General features: G+C 42.2%; 1 protein-coding gene across 3 annotated transcripts in view; it reads right to left on the bottom strand.

Annotated features, from left to right (window-relative positions):
* Positions 1-6,804: 6,804 nt before the first annotated feature.
* LOC119659573 (transient receptor potential cation channel subfamily A member 1-like) overlaps positions 6,805-19,855 on the bottom strand; it is a 31,263-nt gene continuing 18,212 nt past the window's right edge. Inside the window, exons 6-12 of one of the 3 annotated variants that reach the window (XM_038067728.1) lie at positions 13,822-14,088; positions 13,310-13,474; positions 13,061-13,142; positions 7,749-7,885; positions 7,605-7,695; positions 7,439-7,539; positions 6,805-7,369 (exon numbers count right to left, since the gene is read on the bottom strand). In XM_038067728.1, coding sequence (XP_037923656.1) covers positions 7,460-7,539; positions 7,605-7,695; positions 7,749-7,885; positions 13,061-13,142; positions 13,310-13,474; positions 13,822-14,088 — 822 coding nt within the window. In that variant the 3' untranslated portion in view covers positions 6,805-7,369; positions 7,439-7,459. Of the gene's footprint in view, positions 7,540-7,604; positions 7,696-7,748; positions 7,886-13,060; positions 13,143-13,309; positions 13,475-13,821; positions 14,089-19,855 lie in introns of all 3 variants that reach the window. The other 2 variants (XM_038067729.1, XM_038067727.1) reach the window with 2 other exon arrangements.

The raw sequence follows: 19,855 nt of genomic DNA, 5'->3' as shown, positions 1-19,855 counted from the left end.
TCTTCTTGGAAGATGTAGTAATTACTACCATCTAAATCTGAAAAACTGGAAAGTTGCGCATATAATACAGGGCTGATTGGCTATAGATATCCTAGACCAACACACTGATTTCCTCAAGGTCACAACTTTCCATTGACAATTTGATATTTTACATTGGCAACCGCCTCACTGCAACCATTGGTACCAACCACTCGATCGAACAGTTTTCGGTCCATTCACGAAGGCTATCAATTATTTTGTTGCTGGGTGGATTAGTGCCAATCTCGGACGATCCATGTATACGACATTCCTGGAGTTGCTTTTGCAACTATCAATGCTGGAGTGACATGCAGCAACATCATGTCCGGCTTCAGATCAACAGGGATTTGGCCCATGAATGAGTATATATTTGACGACACTGACTGCATACCTTCTGAAGTAACTGACCAGCCAGCTCCGGTCCATCCTGCTGTGCATTCATTAGAAGAAACCTGATCTACGGCTTCGAGAAACCAGCAAGAACCGTCTGAAGAAGAGGGATTGAACAACGAGGTGGAAGAGACACCGAGTCCAACAAGGATTTTGACAGGTTCAATCGATTCAAGCTTTGAAGAACTGACTTTGAAAGGGCTCTTGAATCAATTCGTCCTTATCCAAAGGCGGTACCGCGTGCACCATGTAATCGTGGGAGAAAACCACGTACGACGTTCATTTTGACTGATCATCATTTCTCATTTGATCACTTTGTAGTCACTTTTATAATTGATGATTGGTTGAATTGGGGATTAGTAGAAGAATGATTTATGGATTGTACAACGTGCACTTCCCTCAAAAGCCATTTCCTAACCACCTGCTTCCCTTTTCTCCACCATCTCTATATACAAATCTTCTGCACCCATGACCAAACACCAATAAGTGGTTAAATAAAACAATAGTAAATTTTCAATCGTCATCCTCGTCATCATCTTCATCTCTCTTTACAGCATTGTGTCGCGTTTTCTTAACGCTTCCACGGCAGTTCGCAACTTTATGGATTATCCAACAAAGGCAAGCGAATGAACAGCCGCCACTTTGTATTTCAAACTCAAGATACATTGAAGAAGATTCAATCCGCGACATGGCTTCTTGTATGCAACACGAACAACCCAAGATATTATTTGCCATAAATTATTTGACAACGCCACCGTGAGATCCAGAAAAAGCCATGCATCTTCTTTTTATTAAACAATTATTATCTAACAACTGACAATTCCGTGTTTCAGGTACAAGCATACCATCCTTGCTAATGCCGTGTATCTTCAATGAAATATGTAATTATTATTCGACTAATGCTCCCGTCATTATGTTTGCTATTGCATACCAGTCTGGTAGGAGAAGCGAAACGAAGAAAAAAAATCTTTAATGATAATCCAAATACGGAAGATTTACTGTTTGTAGAATGCCATTCTGATAATTGTAGATAAATTGATAATTTGATTTGAGTTGCTTAAGTAAATGATATGTGAAGATTCAGTCCCTGAACTTTACCACTCTGTCCGGATAAGATGTTCGAAATATGGGAAAGAATTCCGATATCGAGAAAAAATCTTTTTGGAAAGTATCTTATGTTCAAATTAGCCCAAGGCACTTTTAAATAAATACAAATGTATTTGATTAAAGCTTGATGGGACGGACATAAACCGAATAAAAACAATGTCTAAGTCAATTTGTGGGTAAATACGATTAATCCCATAAAATACAATCATAAATTATTCGACAATTATCTTGTGATTGGATTACACGCTTATCAATTTGGAGCCGTGGTCCTAATGCTTTGAATCAAACTAATCTACAGAGATGGGTGATTAAGCTTCATTGTTCTGCCTGGACTATAGATAAACTTCGTAACCTTCTCCAAACGACCCCCCTTAACGAAGTCCAACATACAAGTTACGCCAATTTATCTAAGCAATCTTTTCTTACAAATGTTTTATTTATGTCTTCATTTGAACGTTTTTTTTAATGAAGGAAAAGCCTAATTTTGGTTTTTTTTAAACACTCGTTTTACCAAGAATCTAGATTTAGCAAGAAAGAGTACAGCAGCCCCGAAAAAAAACCGAATAGATGGTTCTGAGGTGTTTTACGATAAGAAGCGTTGTCTAACGGGGATCTTTCTTTGGCTTCATTGGCATTAAAGGTACTTCGTGGAGTTGCCTCCCATCAGGAAAGTCCCTTCGTACGGATAAAGGCATTCGGATGCATATGAACATGAACTTTGGAGGTGAGCAGAGCATAGGCATGTGCAAGTCGGGAAAGAGGGAGAAAAACACCCATCCGTGGTCCAAAATGGCTATGGGAAGACACTGAGAACAAGAAACTAATTTGGAGGAAAAAAGGAGAGAAAAATGTGAGGTGCAAGGGCTCGGAACTTCAGTACCGGCGACTTTGAAAGTGGGCAAGCAGGCCGTTGATATCCCTAGAATGCGTGCCTCGGTGGTGGATTACTTGGCCACCGATCTATTGAATACTACTGGCAGCCTAGAGAAAAAACACTTAAAAGGAATTCATCTCTCCCGCCGACTAGTCATTCATTAGTTCATTACCTTGGAGATGTCAGCGGAACTAGTAGTTAATCCATTTAGGAGAAACTCGACGATTCTGCTATCTCCCCGAAATCAATGTTGCTGAAAGAAGTAAATCAGGGAAGGTCCCGGAAAGCTAATAAATACTGAAGTGCACAGAAGAGAAGCCATACAGAACAACAGTGTCAGAATACGGACGAATTATTGTTCGCCCAACTCGGAGGGAAAATAATAGAGTAGTCCGAATTCATAAAGGATAAAGACAATGTTCACCAGGCTATCAAAACCGTAGTCAGAGCTATTTGTGCCAAGAACAAAAAAAGTGCCTCGAAGAAAGCAAGCGTCACTCAAGCAACACGAGTGACGCCCTCTTAAAATCTAAGGACAGCAGAGAGAGTAAACTATTCTTTTGGATCCTCGGAGGCCGCAAAAAAGCAAAAATGCCTCTCACCGGAGAAAGGAAAGGACAACAAAGTGGTCAAGAGAGGTAAAGCTCCAAAAAGGAACCGAAGAATCATGCACCAAGGTCAGGGGAAAGAAAAGTGTGACTCATAAAAGAAGATCACGACCCGAATGGATTATCATTTCGAAGAAAAGTAATACGACATACGCCGATATCCTCAGGAAGGTTAAATCCGTTCCAGAGCTGAAGGACCTTGGAGAAAGCGTGAACCGAATCAGACACTCCCGAAAAGAAAATTTGATGCTGGAACTAGAGAAATCTGGCAAAATCGCTGGAAATTTCCTAGGCAAGGTGGAGAAGTCCTTAGGGGAAAAAGCCCAAGTACGGGCTAAAAAGCAAAAGATTGTGATACAATGTAAAGGCATTGAAGAAATCAAGACCAAGGAGAATATTCGCGAGGCCCAGTTCGAGCACCTCGGTTTGCAAGCTTCCGCAATCAGAGAACTGAGGAAGGCACACAAAGGGCAACTATAAGCTTATCAGCTGAACCAGTGTTGAAACTACTCAGACAGCAGGTGTCCCCCATGCGCTGCTGCTAGATGCCTTGAATTTAGCCAAATAATAGCCAAATGGATCGGTGACTGTGGCAGGCTAAAAAGGTGCAGAAAATATGGAGGAAAAGGTCATATGTTAAGGGAATGTAAAACTCACACTAAATATGTGCTTTGGAAGGGAAAAAGGAGCGTCGACTGTCGGCACGTTGCAGGCAGCTACAAATGCCGAGCGTTTAGGAGAGCCTTAGATGTAGCAAAGATACGAAGTTGATTCAAATCAACCTCAACCACTGCAAGGCACCGCAAAGCCTACTCTTACAGACAATCTATGAGAAGATAATCGAAGCTACCATAAGCAGCACAACAAGGCCTGGGATACAAATGTAACTGACAACGCGGCAATATGGGAGTGTGGAACCCATCCAAAAAGGCCCGGTTTGTCATTGAACACTATACTGATAGCAAAAACCAGGCAATTTTCCTCCAGATCGAATATGGACCATGCGGCGATGTGCATTCCAGCGAAGCTGGAAACCAAGGCTGATCCGTGAAAAGTTTGAAAAGGATGCATTCATAGAGATGCTACGGTGAGGGCACGATCCCAGTGGTGCGGCTTTAGAAAAGACAGAGCAAATGACGGGACGCATAATGAGAGTATGCAACGCTGCTATTCCGAGGTGGCGAGTCCTCGCAAAAAGGTAGTCAAACTATTGATGGAATGAAGATATCGCAGAGATGTGGGCTACATATTTTCGAGCTAGAAGAATCTTCCAATGATCTAGAGGAAGACCAGATTTCGATGAAAAACGACAAGTATATGTAAACCTTCGAGGTAGGCTTAAGTAGACTAAACGGACCAGCAAGCAAGAATGCTTCAAAGAACTTTGCGCAGAGGCAGACTAGAGGGGAACAACGTATAAGGTGATTATGAAGAAGATGAGAGCATGAACACCGCAAGTGACCTGCACGGATATTCTGCTCGATATCGTAATGGCGATCTTCCCCACGGATACAGGGGAGCGCAAAAAGCGCAAGCGTTGGACGTCTACACCGTACCTGCGGTAACTGAGGAGGAACTTGTCCAAATTTGCTGCACCTGGATTTGATTCCATTCCCAATAGAGCCCTTAAACTCACTGTTAAGACCAGACCCGACTGATTTATCAGCGTATTTGAGACATGATTGGTAGAAAGAGTATTCCACGATCGGTGGAAGTGGCAAAAACTCCGTCCGTCATCATACCGCTCGATTTGCCTTATTGTCATGGTACGAAAGATGCACTCTCTTTCATAGAATATAAAGGTGTTCTACCGGAGCGATAATTTAAATTTTGACAGGCCCAATCAACGATCGATGCATTAAACGTGGTTTTGATGCTGACTTGAGACGCAATGTTGTCAAATAGATGGTATGCCGTGGGGACGCTGGACGTTCAAAATACGAGTGCCCTTTTCCCTTGCTGATCAGCGCGAATCTGGCCAAAAATGTCTGGGAAAAATGTCCTCCTACAAGCAAGCGTTGAACAAGCAAGTCTTCCCGTTGGCGGAACCTCGATTTCCCGGGTGAGAAACTTATAGCCAAGTCCTCAAGAGTCCTCATTCATCTCGTTGACCACGTTCTGCCAGCCGTGAGCTTTGCTTTTATTTTTTTATTTATCGTGCGATCGAGTCTCCTTTTTGTTAATCTATATTTGCCTTTATGGCCCATGCTTCCTCATTGGGGTGTAAATTTCGTGCCAAACGACAGAGCTTATGACACCCTTGTTATGGCTGGGGCCCCTCAGGGGCATGGAGGCCTCACACGCTGTCGTTATCAGGTTCATCACGGAATTTATGACGGTGTAAGCTGCGACGCCTGGCGCCGAAACGTTGGCGTGAATCCGGTGTTTAAAACTACCAGCTTGGTTCTCGCCGCCATTTCCAGAATCCATTTCCCTCAAGGGCGCTAGCATTAAAATCACCGCCTGCCAGGATTTGCCCTCCGTGCCCGAAACGGTGTCCTCCAGAGCATCAAGCCGGCGGCGAAAGTCCGACATCGTCTCATTTGACATGAAGTAAACGCTAAAAAACCTTATCCCTTAACATCGAATCCCGACTAACTCATTCCCGCGGCCTTGATTAAAAAGAGTTGATCATCGTCGAGAACGCAGGTAGTAACGGTACTCGATAAGTCGAGATGCCATGAAGCCTCCTCCTTGGCAGAGCTAGGCTCATATCACCCTATTGACGTCGACAAAGAGCTGTCGACGGCTCCGAGAACTCCCAGTGCGTCCTGACGTGTATCGATCATTCGCGGTTCGCTCTTGATCGAGACGTTTTCTCAAGGCTACTTCCTAGGACGCAAGTATACTGCCAGGTAGGAGGTCAGAACTACTTACTCGGGCACCTCGGGGATGTCACCCGCACCGTAAGTTAAAGGTCGCTGACGACCCCTGAGGGGACTGAGGTTGGCTTTAATATATACGTAATCAATCATCAATCAGTGAATTGATGTAGCACTACCAACAGAAAGGATAGTATATTAAATTGTCGGATAGAGATAACTGAACCCTAAACATATTTTCATAACTGATATCGAAGGAAAATCATAATGTTTTTTTGTTATTGCAAATGATACACACATTCTATCAATATTTGGCCACAATTAAGTCATTTCTATGGGGCTGAAATTATTTCTATTATATCATCAAATATACTCAACACTTACTTTTAGCAAACGTTGCGGTTATATCTCATATTTTACATCTGAATTTCAATGTTATAATTTTCACGAAGTATCTTACCAGCAGTTTAAACTAAACACGGCATCTCATTACCCAATATAAGCTTTACTTTGAAATTTAGGTAGCAGAATATGACACTCCCATTTGTTTAAACAATTGTAGGAAACCGCAAATAGCATTACTGGTAAGTTTAAAACCTCAATCTTTTCTGTGCATCTACCTTTCATTTCCACTGAAATACTGGTGTTGATGAAATTCAATGTCGTTTTTTTTGCAGGAGCCGATCATAAGAAAAGTACACATATCTGCTACGTACATGCGCTACGAGAGCAATCTGTTTGATCTGTCGCTGTAATTATTTAAAAGATTTTTTTGTATCTGAGAGTGCAATCTCTTGCTTCCATGCGTCTTGTTAATCCAATACGCTTTTTGCTCGGAAAGTCGTTGCAATGTTTGAAGATAATCCGATTCATGGTCAAAAAAGTCTCATTGCATGTTTTAGCGATTAGGGCGAAGAAATTAAGGTTGGATATAAAACGAGCAACACATGAAGGATGAATGGATAATGCAAAAGAGATAATCATTGTGAGTAATTGCCCTAAACGCAACAACAACCTACATTTTCTAATTAACACTCCATCAAGAGCCGAAAAATCTGTAACGACTTTTTTGTCCCTACGATCATATTATTGAAGGAAATCGCACAATAAATGTCGCGAATGTAATTAAATGCTAATTAAGTACATCACATGCTTTTGTTGATCACATTTGGAATGCAGTAGATGACGATGTTTCGTCTGCCATTTGAAAGATATGTCGAGTTTCTCAGGTAACATCACACCGTGTCGTCTGAGCCATTATTTTTACATCTTCGACATTGTGGAACGGAACTGCTGATGATGTTTGTCAGTTATTGTTGGTTGTAATGAGCTTCAAGGTAACTTGATAATCATCCACATTACATCTTTGTTGTCTTGAATTTTACCGGTGGCAAAATTATCCTCACCATTAACTTCTGCCTTTAGTCATTGCAATAGAAAATTTTATGTAAAATAGATTTTGATTGGATCAATTCATCTCGGGTTACGCTCCTTCTTTAATTATGTTTTTCACTGCCTGTCCTCCATGAATTGATCCACGTCTTTACTGTCTACTTGAAGGAAGAATTACCATAATTTATTTTAAATTTCAAAATTAATAAGACAAAATGATAAATTACATTGCATTTCACTAAATACTTCTATTGTCCAGAATAAAATGGAATGCAAGATGGCCTTCGATTGATATTATATTCAGGTTTGAAATCCTTCACCAGTTTTTCTAGAGAGAATTCGATAGAAAACGATTAATATTGTTTCAAATATCACATTTCAGCATTCACCTACCGTAGACAGTGTTATTAAGCCCCTGTCGATCATCACGGGTGACTCTAATCGTATCTGTGGATACTCCTCGGTCAAAGAGTTTATGTTTTACCTAATATTGGGAACTTAAGGTTGGTAAAGTTTTACTTTTAAAATTTACGTTACCTTCCTCAAAAATGGTTGATTAACGATGATAGGGTGAGTGAAGACGCTTTCTAATTCATAAAGGAATCGAGACTCTTTTTCCAAACGGATGACTTGGCTTATTTCATGGAGTTGCTTTATGTCATTCACAGCAATGCCTTAAAGATACGAAATATTTCCGATTTTCAAAATCAACAATGTTATATGCAACCGTAACTTTCTATGCAAGAGGGAATAGAAGTAGAACAGGAGCTCCGCAAATGGAGCTCCAAGAATATTGTGCGATTAGTCACGACATTGAATTTCGGAGGCTACGAATCTGTCCATCAAGCCCTTACTAAGTTTAATAAGGACATGTGTGTCAGTCAAGTATCTTCGAGATTGCAAAGGTGTCAGATTAAGAAAAACAGACGGTCAGGATAAGTAGAATAGGAAAGGTATAGTAGGGGGTGACACCATCGAACTGTACTCAAGAATATTTCGGACGAAGGAATTATAAAGGATGAATAAGGAATGGATATTTCTGAATTGATAGCATAAACGAAGGGTAAGGGAAGGGAAGGGACATTCTGGATGCGCGGCGGAACACATCGACATAAAGAAAATATTTGACCTACTATGACATATGCTAATAATAGTAGGATTTCCGCCAAGATACCAAGTGCATGGACTACCATTATTTTTTTTCAGATTTTTCGGTTGGGTAATTTCTCCGTAACCCTCGCCTCTGTAACTATTGTTAAAACTAATATTTGCTTTGACTAACCGCGATCTTTCATTTGATACCCCGGATGGCCATATTCGATGAAAAAGAATGTTGCACTCATCTTTTAAGTATGTGGAGACACCCCTTAAGTCCAACGTGCAGCAATGTAATTCACCAGATGTGTGAATATCCTCAGCGAATTTACTATCAATCGGTACAGTCGTTTCTGAGAAAAGTGGATGTGACAAACAAACAGTGAATCGATTTTAATAAGGTTTTATTTTCAAAAAAAAATCATGGACCGGTTGAGGGAAAAATTTGGAAATATTTGGAGAAGTTAGTGAAGATTGTGTAGACATCGCTCTTTTATTCGTATGGATTTTCAGCGAGGTTAATGAATTTCAATAAATTGCTCACAGTAGATTGACTCTTTTACAATGAAGTGAGGCCCAAACGAGAAGAAAAGCAATTTCTTCTGTGCCTTCTAACACTTTTGGAATAGGAAAAAGGGATATATATAAAGGTGTCAAACAGTAGACTGCAGGATAGACTAATTCGGAATGTAACTACGTGGGAACTAACCTATTTCTCTTTGGGAGTGAAATGCGATCCTCGAGGATCCGTGCCTCTCATCTACCAAGAGCGTTAATGGATGATGATAACCGTGTACAAAATGACCCTATTGTCAACAAAACGCTTCAAATCTAGAGTAAGGAGTCGAAAACCACCTCCCCCAATCCAAGGTGTTATGTGAACCATGCCCATTGGTTAGTTTGCAGTTGGGGATAAGTGACTGTGTTCGAACGAAGCCTCACTGATACCTAATCGCCTCAGTGAGCTACGGGGGGCTTAAAAAAACGGAACCTCTTACGGCATATAAACAGGCGCACCGAGCGGAGGCACATCTCCGCAATGCCGAGAACGAAGTGACTACACCCAAAAAAGAGGAAAATAGGAAGTTGAGCAGTGGAGCGAAGGTTAACATTTGACTACTGCAAAAACGCAACCAACGAAGGTTCGTGCTCAAAAAGTAGCGATCAGCAAAATTATATCTGAAATTATTATACCAGACTTCAGAAACGATGGCAAGAGATAACTATCGAAGGCAAGGATATCGATGAGGTTACCACGAAGGAGGATGTCCGCGCAGAACTGGAAAAGCTGTTCGAACTTGCGGAACTACAGGAGTCGGCAGTCAGATCGATGTAAAAGGTTTATGAGGGGACGCAGACTGCAGTTATCAGCCTGGCACCAGAGACAGTGTTCAAAGTACCAGCGGCGGGCAGAGTGAAGCTAGGCTGGGTCAACTATTGGCTAAGAGACTTCCTCTCACAGACCATCCGAGGGAAAGGAATTAGACGTTGTCATTATTTGTGAACCCTATCACAACTACGGTGGTGGTGTCTGGGCCAGGGGCTAGACTGGTAAAGCAGCGATATGAGCGTGCGGCGGGCAGGCCATTCAGGAATTTATGCAACTTCTGGAAGCTGGTTTCGTAAAAGCAAAAATGGTAGGGATGTCTACAGCTGTTACGCTTCTCCTAACGCAAAACGTGCGCAGATGCAACATTTGGTGCTAGACGCAAGGAGTCATACCCCGAAGATGATACCGGGTAACTTTAATGCCTGGGCCTGTGAGTGGGGCAATCGAAGGGCAAATGAGAGAGGACGTATCCTCCACGAGGCATTTGCCAAGTTGGATGTCTATCGTCGACCTCACGTACGTGAGCGCCGTATTGGCGAGGGGACTCACTTGGTATGTCAGTGAGCATTACACACACTGCGACCACTAGGTGATCTTTATTAAAGTCGCTGGTGGGCCACGTGGCGAATAGAAAGCGAATAGGGAGCAAGACACGTTCTCTGGAGCTCTGGTGGGTCACGACGACCGAAATGGTATCGAGAATCACTCTATGGTTAACCGAGGCATGCGACGCAGCTATGCCCCGGAGGTGAGAGTTTGCAGGCAAACAGCCAAACTACTGGCGGAATAGCGAAATCGAGGAGTAAAGGCTAAGGCAGTTCCAGCGATCCAGGGGAAGACCCGTTCACGATTAGTGCGAACAGGATTATAGGATGTTACATAGCAGAACAAAGGAGGCCATTTGTAGCAGCAAAAGAGATTGCTTTAGACGACTGTGTGGGAATGCCAACATAAACCCCTGGGGCATGGCCTACAGGCTGTTTATGAAGAAATTGCAGGGGTAAAGGTCGGCCCAGGCAACCAGTCCACGGCTTCTACGAAAAATTGTAACCACGCTCTTTCCTCACCATAGGGGGAGCAGGTATCAAACAGAGGCCCAATTCGAGGTGGATGTATTACTTCGTGTTACCGAGGAGGAACTTCGAGAGATCTGTGGAAGGATCGGCGATGGCAAGGCTCCGGGTTTGGATACCATTACTAATAAAACGCTGAAGTTGACAGTAGGGACCAAACCTGATTGGTTCATAAATATCTTCGAGGCGTGCATGGCGGAAGGGGTATCTCCTCCACAATGGAAAAGGCAAAAACTGGTCTTGTTGTCTAAACCCGGCAAGCCACCGGGGGACCCAGCATCCTATCAGCCTATCTGTTTGTCGGACACTATGTTCGAGCGCATCATCTACAATAAACTGCTCCCAATCGTGGAAGGATTGCAATGGTCTTGCGGATGAACAATATGGGTTCCTGAAAGGTCGCTATGCTTTTGCCGCGGTCGGAAGAGTGGTGGACTTGGCTCGTGAGGCAATGCTTTCTGGCAAGTGCTGTGCTGTGGTGCCGGTGGATGTAAGAAATGCATTAAACTCCGCCAACAGGACCGCGTTAAGGAGCCATTTGCCAGAATTAATGCAACTGGTGACTTGGCTAAGCCGATCGTTAGTTATCTGTCGGATAGAGCTCTCTGGTGCGGGATGGACGACGGACCCAATGACTACATCATCACCGCAGCGGTACCACAAGGCTCGGTATTGAGCCCTCTGCTCTGGAACGTGATGTATAACGAGCTGCTCTTGCTTTCCGTAGCAGAGGAGGCCACTTTGGTCGGTTTTGCAGATGACCTGGAAATAGGGATCGTTGCAGAACTCTCGGAAGATGTGGAGGGTTACGCCACCGAGACAGAACTGGAGGAAGATAAATTCTACTTATCGTCTAATTGCAGCGCATTTCGAACTAGTTTGGATGATGCGGTATTCATAATCGCAGGGATGGTCCCTATTGACCTATTTGCGATAGTGATGCGATGCCTGTATGGACGGAGGCAAGCGTCCATCGGGAACGGAAGCAAATCACCGGTGAACGGTAAGAGAGGAGCAACGACGGTGGGACGAGTTATCGATGGGAGGGTGGGCATACAAGCTTATTCCTGATATTAGGGAATGTCTTGATAAACGGCACGGGGAGGCGAACTATCATCTCACGCAGTTTCTCACTGGACAAGGTTGTCACCGAAAGTATCTGCATTATCGGTGTGGATGATTCCCCAAACTGTTACAGTTATCGTGGGATCCCAGAAAATCCAGAACATGTGCTGTTTGAGTGCCCGAGATTCCGGGAGGAAAGAAGAAGCCTGAGCAAGGCGCTGCGAGTCGACGTGAGCCCCCAAAACTTAATCCGGGTCATCCACACAATTGTGCGGATACAAACCCAACTCCTGAGAGAAGCCCGCGAGAGAAGAGCACAAAGAAATGAAGAGGCTGTACCCTAAAATCAAAATGGAGCTGCTGAAGAAAACAAAGAAGTGGAAGACTGCAGACTTGGGAACATGAAGGCTTACGGAAGGCAAGCCCGCTCCGCGAAGTAATGCCTAAATTGTGGTCCCGTAGGGCAAACTCAGGAGAATCCCATACTATATCCACGCCAGCTTTGACATTCACATCGGAGAGCTGGAATGGATGCGACTTTCTAAGATTTTCTTACACCTCCGTGTATTAAAAAAATAATGACAAATCCTGGGAGGTAAAGACCCCGAGCCAGCCATTGGCTGCCTCCTACTTTCTAGCAAAATGTGAGGCAAAACCATACATGAAACCATCAGACTTTCCTATTTTTCAATACGTTGGAATTGTGGGGTATAGTTAGCAGATTGGAGTTAAGGAACCTTAATGCTTGGTATGTATTACCGTTGATAGAATTTCATTACATACTTTAGTGATAGATATAAAATTAAATTTAATTGATTGGATTTGAATTAAAAAATATTTACATGAGCATTTTATCCTAAAATGACCACATTTCAAATTGCATTAATGAAATCCAACCATTAAAGTGAATAACTCTCTTGAATCAAAGATACACATCCATTGTTTTTCCTTTCTATTTGAGCCAGCTTCCGTGCATGGAAGTACATCTAACCTTTACTGATCGAATCTGTTTTGGAAAGCGCAGATGTGCATAATACTGATTTTATGTATGTAATTTATTACACAACATGAGTACCTAAATGAAAGCCCTAGAGATTGTTTCGGTTTTCATGTACCTTAAATTTTCAGTTTCATTCAATTAATGCAATCGATATCTAAGTTTCCACAGACCGAAATGAGCAGAAACTCAGATAATGGGATAACTTCTATTCTCACATGGATCCCGTCGCGAGAGCATGATCCATCTATAACTGAAATCCATTGAAAATTTAATATATCTGATTTACCTTGAGTCAAATTCATCAAAATTATGCTGCAAGAAATGATGAAAAGTACAAAAATAAGTCGTGATGTTCCATTCAGGAACGGCTGAAAAACAGAAACAAGTAGAAAATGGAATAAACGAAGCCAAAAATCCGTAGATAAAAAATGCATATTAATCTAATCTTTTAATCTAATAACCCAAAAAAAATGAAAAGAAATAATAGGGTAGCATTTTGGAGGCTTGAAAAATCAAAGTTAAATTGAATACTCACGTCTTTCTCGTTAGTGAACGTGGAAAGATAGTCGAATTCACCGACCATCATTACGACGGTGCGAACCAGGGCCAGTGGTGAATCGTTGAAGTGTTCAGAATTTGGGAACATAAGTGAGAAGCTCAATGCAAATCCAATTATGAGGAAAACAAACGAAATCATGACCTTCAACGACAAAAGATAAAAAGATAATGATAGTAGTTTTAACGGCTGCAGGCAGAAATAGCAATTTTGCAATTAGTGGGTGATGAGCCCTCAACTATGGAGGCACCTGTTGGGGCCGCGATGGCGTGCGAAATTTGTACTCATTTTTTAGTATCGTGAATGTTCTTGGTGAAAAACAAATTCATTTACTCCACTTCATAGAGGCATCAGTGAACTACTTTGGTCGATATTTCGGGGACCTGATTTTTAATTGCATTGGCAAATAATTTTGATTCATACGAATTTCGCAAGCCCCGTCCATCAGCGCCAGATTAGATAAATGATTCCGAGTGCATACACTTTCTTACCTTGAGGAAATTTCGCATGACTGTGGTGAACATCAAACTGTAGCATCCCAGACGAGGAAATCTACCAATTATTAGCATTAAATTAATCCATGCTGGAAGAATGATGAAACTGCTCAGGTGGTAAATCCATTTGTGGTGACTGTCGAAATACCATCCGTACGGCGATATGAGCACGACTATGCATTTGAGCATTGCACACGGTGCTGTTAGCAGATTCGAGATTATCTCAAACTCGTAGACCAGCTTCTTCAGCGGAATGAAATGAGCCTGCGGCCAACAATCAACCACCGGATCCATGTACAGAATTTGTGTAGTATTGCAGCAAGAAAACAACAAAATCAACAAAATTGACTTAAACATGGCATTGCAAACTTGTGAGATTATAATGCAGAGAAAATGATGTTAGATGACTCCAACAAAATCAAATATGTTACATTCATATGTGCGTGTGATTGTGGCTATCTATTTCTAGTATTTCCCCAGCGAATCCGCAAAATGGAAACTCATCACCGAGCCCCTGGTCTACTTTTCCAATATTACAAATTTCCACATAGCTATCTGAAGATGTACTACAAAAGTGTCTACAAGTGCGAAGTAATTCGATTTCGATTCTGGCATATCATGTTAATCGAAGATGAACTCATTATTGCACTTAATTTATTTCAAGGGCGACTTTGTTCGCTGTGAAATTAAAATAACTAAGCAAGGTTACGATGACCCGTGCACTTTCTGTTATGAGGTAGAATTAGCGGTTGTACATGATACCTGAATACACTTCGTGTTGTTCAATCAAAAAAATATGTAAAGAACGTAATTATTTGTAATAACGGATGAGATATCTCCAATATTGCTGAGGCGGATTCATTGATATTTACGGGGGTTGAGATGCAACCTTCGAGTTTATAATTGGATTTATAACATCGTGGTACTCGCATGTTCCTACTCGTAAAGTAATTTGACTTTGAGTCATGTGGGATTCGTTCATTCATCAGATATCATTTAGGTGCTAATCTCCTCTCAAGCTTAGCGCAACAATAGGCTTAAGAATCAAATCGAGTAGCAGCCTATATTTACTCAGACTTTCAACGACCTTGGAAATTTCCTCTTGATTATTTCTCCTCTTTATCCATATCCATATCCATAGTTTGGTGTTGGACGGTGGAGACCACATTTTATTGCTTGGGTCTTGGAGAGGGAGCCAAATCATAAACGCCATGGATGAAATTATACGACGGTAAGACTCTATCGTCGGCCCTTAAATGAGATCTTCCGGGAAGTTTTCAAGTTATCTGATAAGATCTTGCCCGAAAATTGAAGTCGTGCATGCCAGTGATATGGCAGAAAATAATTCTACTACCGAAGTCTCGAAAATCACCTGGCATGTCCTCTTCACATCGTCTATCTATCTTTTAAACACTACAGTGAAAATATCGGAGAAAAAGATACACAACTGACTACGTCAATTTATCAGGCTAGCAGGTAGTCTTTCGCCAAGCCACGGTTGTGGATCTGGTTCAGGAATTGGTAACCCTTGGTAGTATTTTACCAACGCCCTTGATAAGTGCGGTGAATTGGTAACGTTAGATGGGTTGAATGTGTTGAAGTGCAATCAGTTCCTATCAGATATACGCTCAGTGAATGTATATAAGTATACACACACATGCATCCGGTGGTCAAAGGGTAATATAGGTCCCAGGGAGAAACGTGGATTGGTACCCACAATGGAACATAAAACCTGGGAAACGCCTCCTGAAGCAACACCAACAGCTCTATTACCAAACCCTATCTCCACTCCATGTGGTGATCACCAGGAGTTCTTTCTTAATAAAAAACTGCAGACGGAGAAGGTTTAAGGCGAGTCTCACCTGCCTAAAAACGGGACAAATTGTACCAACTGGTCCTCCAGATTGTGTATGGCTGACAACCCTACAGGGAAAACCCAAGCTAGTGGTATTCGCGAGTACCCGGAACTCATATACTTCTAAAGAAAGGAACCTAAGGACTATACTGGACCTGGCATACATACAATGATCACCTGAACTCGAAAAAGAGCTCTTGCAAAATATCAGTTGGGTTGCCTGGGTAGACGACAAAAACTTTTGGAGGCTTTTTCTGGGGTTCTCAAGGCCGACAAATGCTTGGATAATACTGCCAGAGAAATCCAAATTAACCAATACTGCCATGCCCAAAAGGTGACTGGTTCCCAGTAGGTACTAGACAAACAACAAAACCGCAACTTTGCGAGCTGCATGTTGCCGGACAAGGAGGCTTTATAAGAGAGTTAGGGGAAAGCCCAATAGCAACGATATAGATGAGACACACACACAATTACGTGGTCGCTTAAAATAGGTTATCCTACTTCCAACAGTTGGCTTCCTTAACAGATGATGCCTAATATTAGGGAAGCAAATGGAATGAAATCCATCCTGCTGTACGTGGCTTCAGTGTCGGTAGAAATGGTGGACAACGCTGGGAAATGGAGGGTATGCAGCGCGCATCGTTTGAGGCAGCCTTTGTCGTCGTCTAAATGATCCCCTTAAATCTTTTACTGAATGAGACCTACCCTCCTTACCAAAGAAGAAGGGTAAATCCATTTGAACGGACTAGAAGTTTCCACGACGCAACTCAAAAGGCACTGATCCCATGTATTGGGAAATGGATCGGACAAAATTAAGGAAAATATCATCACCACAGTTTCTCACGAGACATGATGATTATAGAAAACATAATATTTGCATCAATTAGAATTGGATAAGTCTTCCGACTGTCCCGAATATTCGAAGCACATTATGTTCCATTGTCTGCGGTTCATGGTTGAAAGAATTAATGATTCCTTCATTTATTAAACCCCATAATTTCCTGAATGAGAAGCAAAGGTCAGAGACAAATTGGGGCATGGCATACGTCAAAATAGATGCGATACGGAAGAAGATGTGGTAACTGGATCAAGCCGAGAAGAAGCGGTGGAGGCGGGGTTCACCGTGTCTTCTCCACGACTGATGCACTCTGGGGTCTATACTTTTTAAGCCACTCTTTCCGTCACCTCTAACCCACGTCAATTGTAAGCCCCATTTAAAAAGTGCTAACCAAATGCCCACTCCAATATCTCTCATGATGACATGAAGATTTTAAGCAGGTGCCCAAATCCCTGTTCAGGCCACCGCAAAATCATAACATGCTCTGCAGGTATGCTATTTCCTACTTAATTTCTTGATTACTTATGTGCAGTAGCAATGTTTTCAAAGGAACTGCGTATGGCAGAGGAACGCGAAATTTGTTACGCTTTTGGATTCTACGAATTGTACCACTCAGAGAAATTAATAGTATTCTATTTCCTGCGCTGGGGGAAGTGCTATGACTGTTTAATCAAAGGTCCTTTTTCATGAAAAAGGAGTTAATTAAGTTAATTAATTACAAGGGCAATTTCCAAGGAAAACATTGGAATAGTGCAAGCTCAAGAACCCTGGGTATTTCGTGGGCAGATTCGTGGTCTACGAGGAGGAAGTATGCAGATAATATGAGATTCCTCCTGCCTAGAACCATGCACTTACATCCTTATTAATTTAAAATATATACGTTTTTCAGGGTTCCTAACTGAAGATGACACCCGCATCCCATCGGAATTAGTCGTCAGATTTATGAAGGGCTACAGAGGAATCAGCGACACCAATCAAAGAGATGAGTACCTTCTTGAATTTATCCTTAGCCCTAGACTAGAAATATATAATGTATGAAACACGCCACCACCAGCACCAGACAAGAGGTACTAGAATAGTAGTAAAAAAATGGTGACGCAACCGGAAATACTGCACTGGATATACAGGGGAGACGGTAATCTGAGCAGATAGAGAGACTACTGCATGGGTACTCTCACTGGCTCTTTTGATTTTATCCCCATTCTATTATGTTCTCTTTTCGCTCTATACTTGTTCGTTGTCATTTCGCGCCTTACCTCACTGCCCCAACTGCCGCCCTATGCAACTTTTTAATAAAACTTACCACTGCTCTACGGTAGGCATATCATAAATTTCTTGCGAGGAATCCGCTGGCCAGCTGGAGACTGGACAGTAGGAGCATTGCCTCGACGTTTGGGCCTCTAGTTCCGGTCTCTAACTGCTGTGGGCTGGTAATCGCGCTCCCTTGAGGCCCGCCCCTGGGTGATGGATTCGGATTCTTGCAATCCCATCTTCCCAGTGCAACGTACCGGTTCTACTTGCTCTAGTGGTAGTTGTTCCTGAGGCCATTCTGTATTACAATGTAACCACGGGTTTCGGTTGTACTATATATCGTCATCGACGGCGCAACAACCGGTATCCGGTCTAGGCCTGCCGGCCTAAGGAACTGCAGACATCTCGGTTTTGCACCGAGGTCCAACAATTCGATATCCCTAAAAGCTGTCCGGTGTCCTGATCTACCCCATCGCTCCATCTCAGGCAGGTTCTGCCTCGTCTTCCTTTTCTACCATAGATATTGCCCTTTTAGACTTCCGGGCTGGATGATCCTCATCCATATGGATTAAGTGATCCGTCCACCGTAACCTATTGAGCCGGATTTTATCCACAACCTGACTGCCATGGTATCGCTCAAATTAATTGAATAATAAAAATAAATATGAAATCTGCGGCTCGATTGCAGGGTTCGACGATATGGGCGCAGGCAGGCAGGTAATTCAGAAGATTTTCTGACATGGAATCGCTAGTTATGATCGTTGCAGCACTGTTTAGCCCTCCGGGGAACAAGACTGTCACTGCAAGGCGAACCGCGTCCAATTGGCGCACACCCTGAATGTCCTGCAGCTTTGGGAGTGGTTGGTTTCGATTCGGGCGAAATGGCAACTTCACCACTTTTTGTCGAGAATGCACACGAACTGAAGGGAATTTATCAAAATTTCAAAATCACGTTTAGTCACTCCTAATTTAAACGATTCATATAAATTTACGAGACTTTGTTACTAACTTCCAATGTCACCAATAGTCGTGATTTTGATTCGTTTAATACTCCTAAAATGTACATCGTTGAGACATTTCCAGAGAAAACAGAAAAGTTCCAAAACATGAAACTATTATTCCTATTGACGACCCTCTATATTTTTCGTTGAAGGTAGACTGCTTTTATACCAGGTTGCTCCCCAGCTTCGTATCTGTCAACCTGGGGTCAACAGGTAGGCGAGCTACTCAGGTGGGTGAGTTTCCAGTCGCGGTGCTACTTTGGTGTGGAGTTCGAACGAATTTCCCCTAAGTGACTCCGCATTACACCGCCCCCACAAAACTTTGGAGGGCAAGATATTGTTGTGCTGTCCGATAGCCAAACGACCATCAAGATACTCAGGTCCAACTAAGTGCAAACTCCCTTGACAGTATTATTATTAAATGGTCCTAATAAAAACAACCACTCAAACCACACAAGTAGGTAGAATGTGATGGAATAAGAGTTGTATCCACTACATATTAAACTAAAAAGCCTCAGACCAACTAAGCGGCTATCAATTAATATCTAAATCACTATTATTATGATAGAAGGTTCAAATGCACACTCAGAAGGACATAGTGTTAAAGGTACGCAAAAAACCTTCTACTAATATGGAAGAACGCTAAAAACTCCGTACTGGAAACATCTACCATAATAAAGATTTAAAAGTCGAAAGTGTTCTAACCGTAGCACATAATAGAGATAAACGGCACAGGAATACCTAAGAAGGTACGGCTATGTAAAGACAGACTCCAGTATAAGAAGAGTGGAGAGGGGCATCAACACTAGTCAAAAAAGCAACGATGTTTTAACATCCAAAAACTTTGCACGTGAGTAGCCAAAACCCGAAATATTTATTAGAGAGTAGATTAACGATTGAATTTCATAAAATACTATCTTAATTTCTGAAGTTTCAATCGAATCGAATGCCAAATTCCAAATCGTAAGAAGCGTCATTGCAATCAATCAATATTTTGAAAAAGAAGGAATACCTTCGAAGTTTGTACGAAATCACTATTGGTAACCACGCGCAATCAAATGGATTGGATGGAACGCTAAGAAAAAT

Source organism: Hermetia illucens, chromosome 6 (assembly GCF_905115235.1).
Source record: "Hermetia illucens chromosome 6, iHerIll2.2.curated.20191125, whole genome shotgun sequence".
NCBI classification, from domain to species: domain Eukaryota; kingdom Metazoa; phylum Arthropoda; class Insecta; order Diptera; family Stratiomyidae; genus Hermetia; species Hermetia illucens.
The sequence above is the reverse complement of the archived record's forward strand: the minus strand, read 5'-3'. Positions and strand labels throughout refer to the sequence as shown.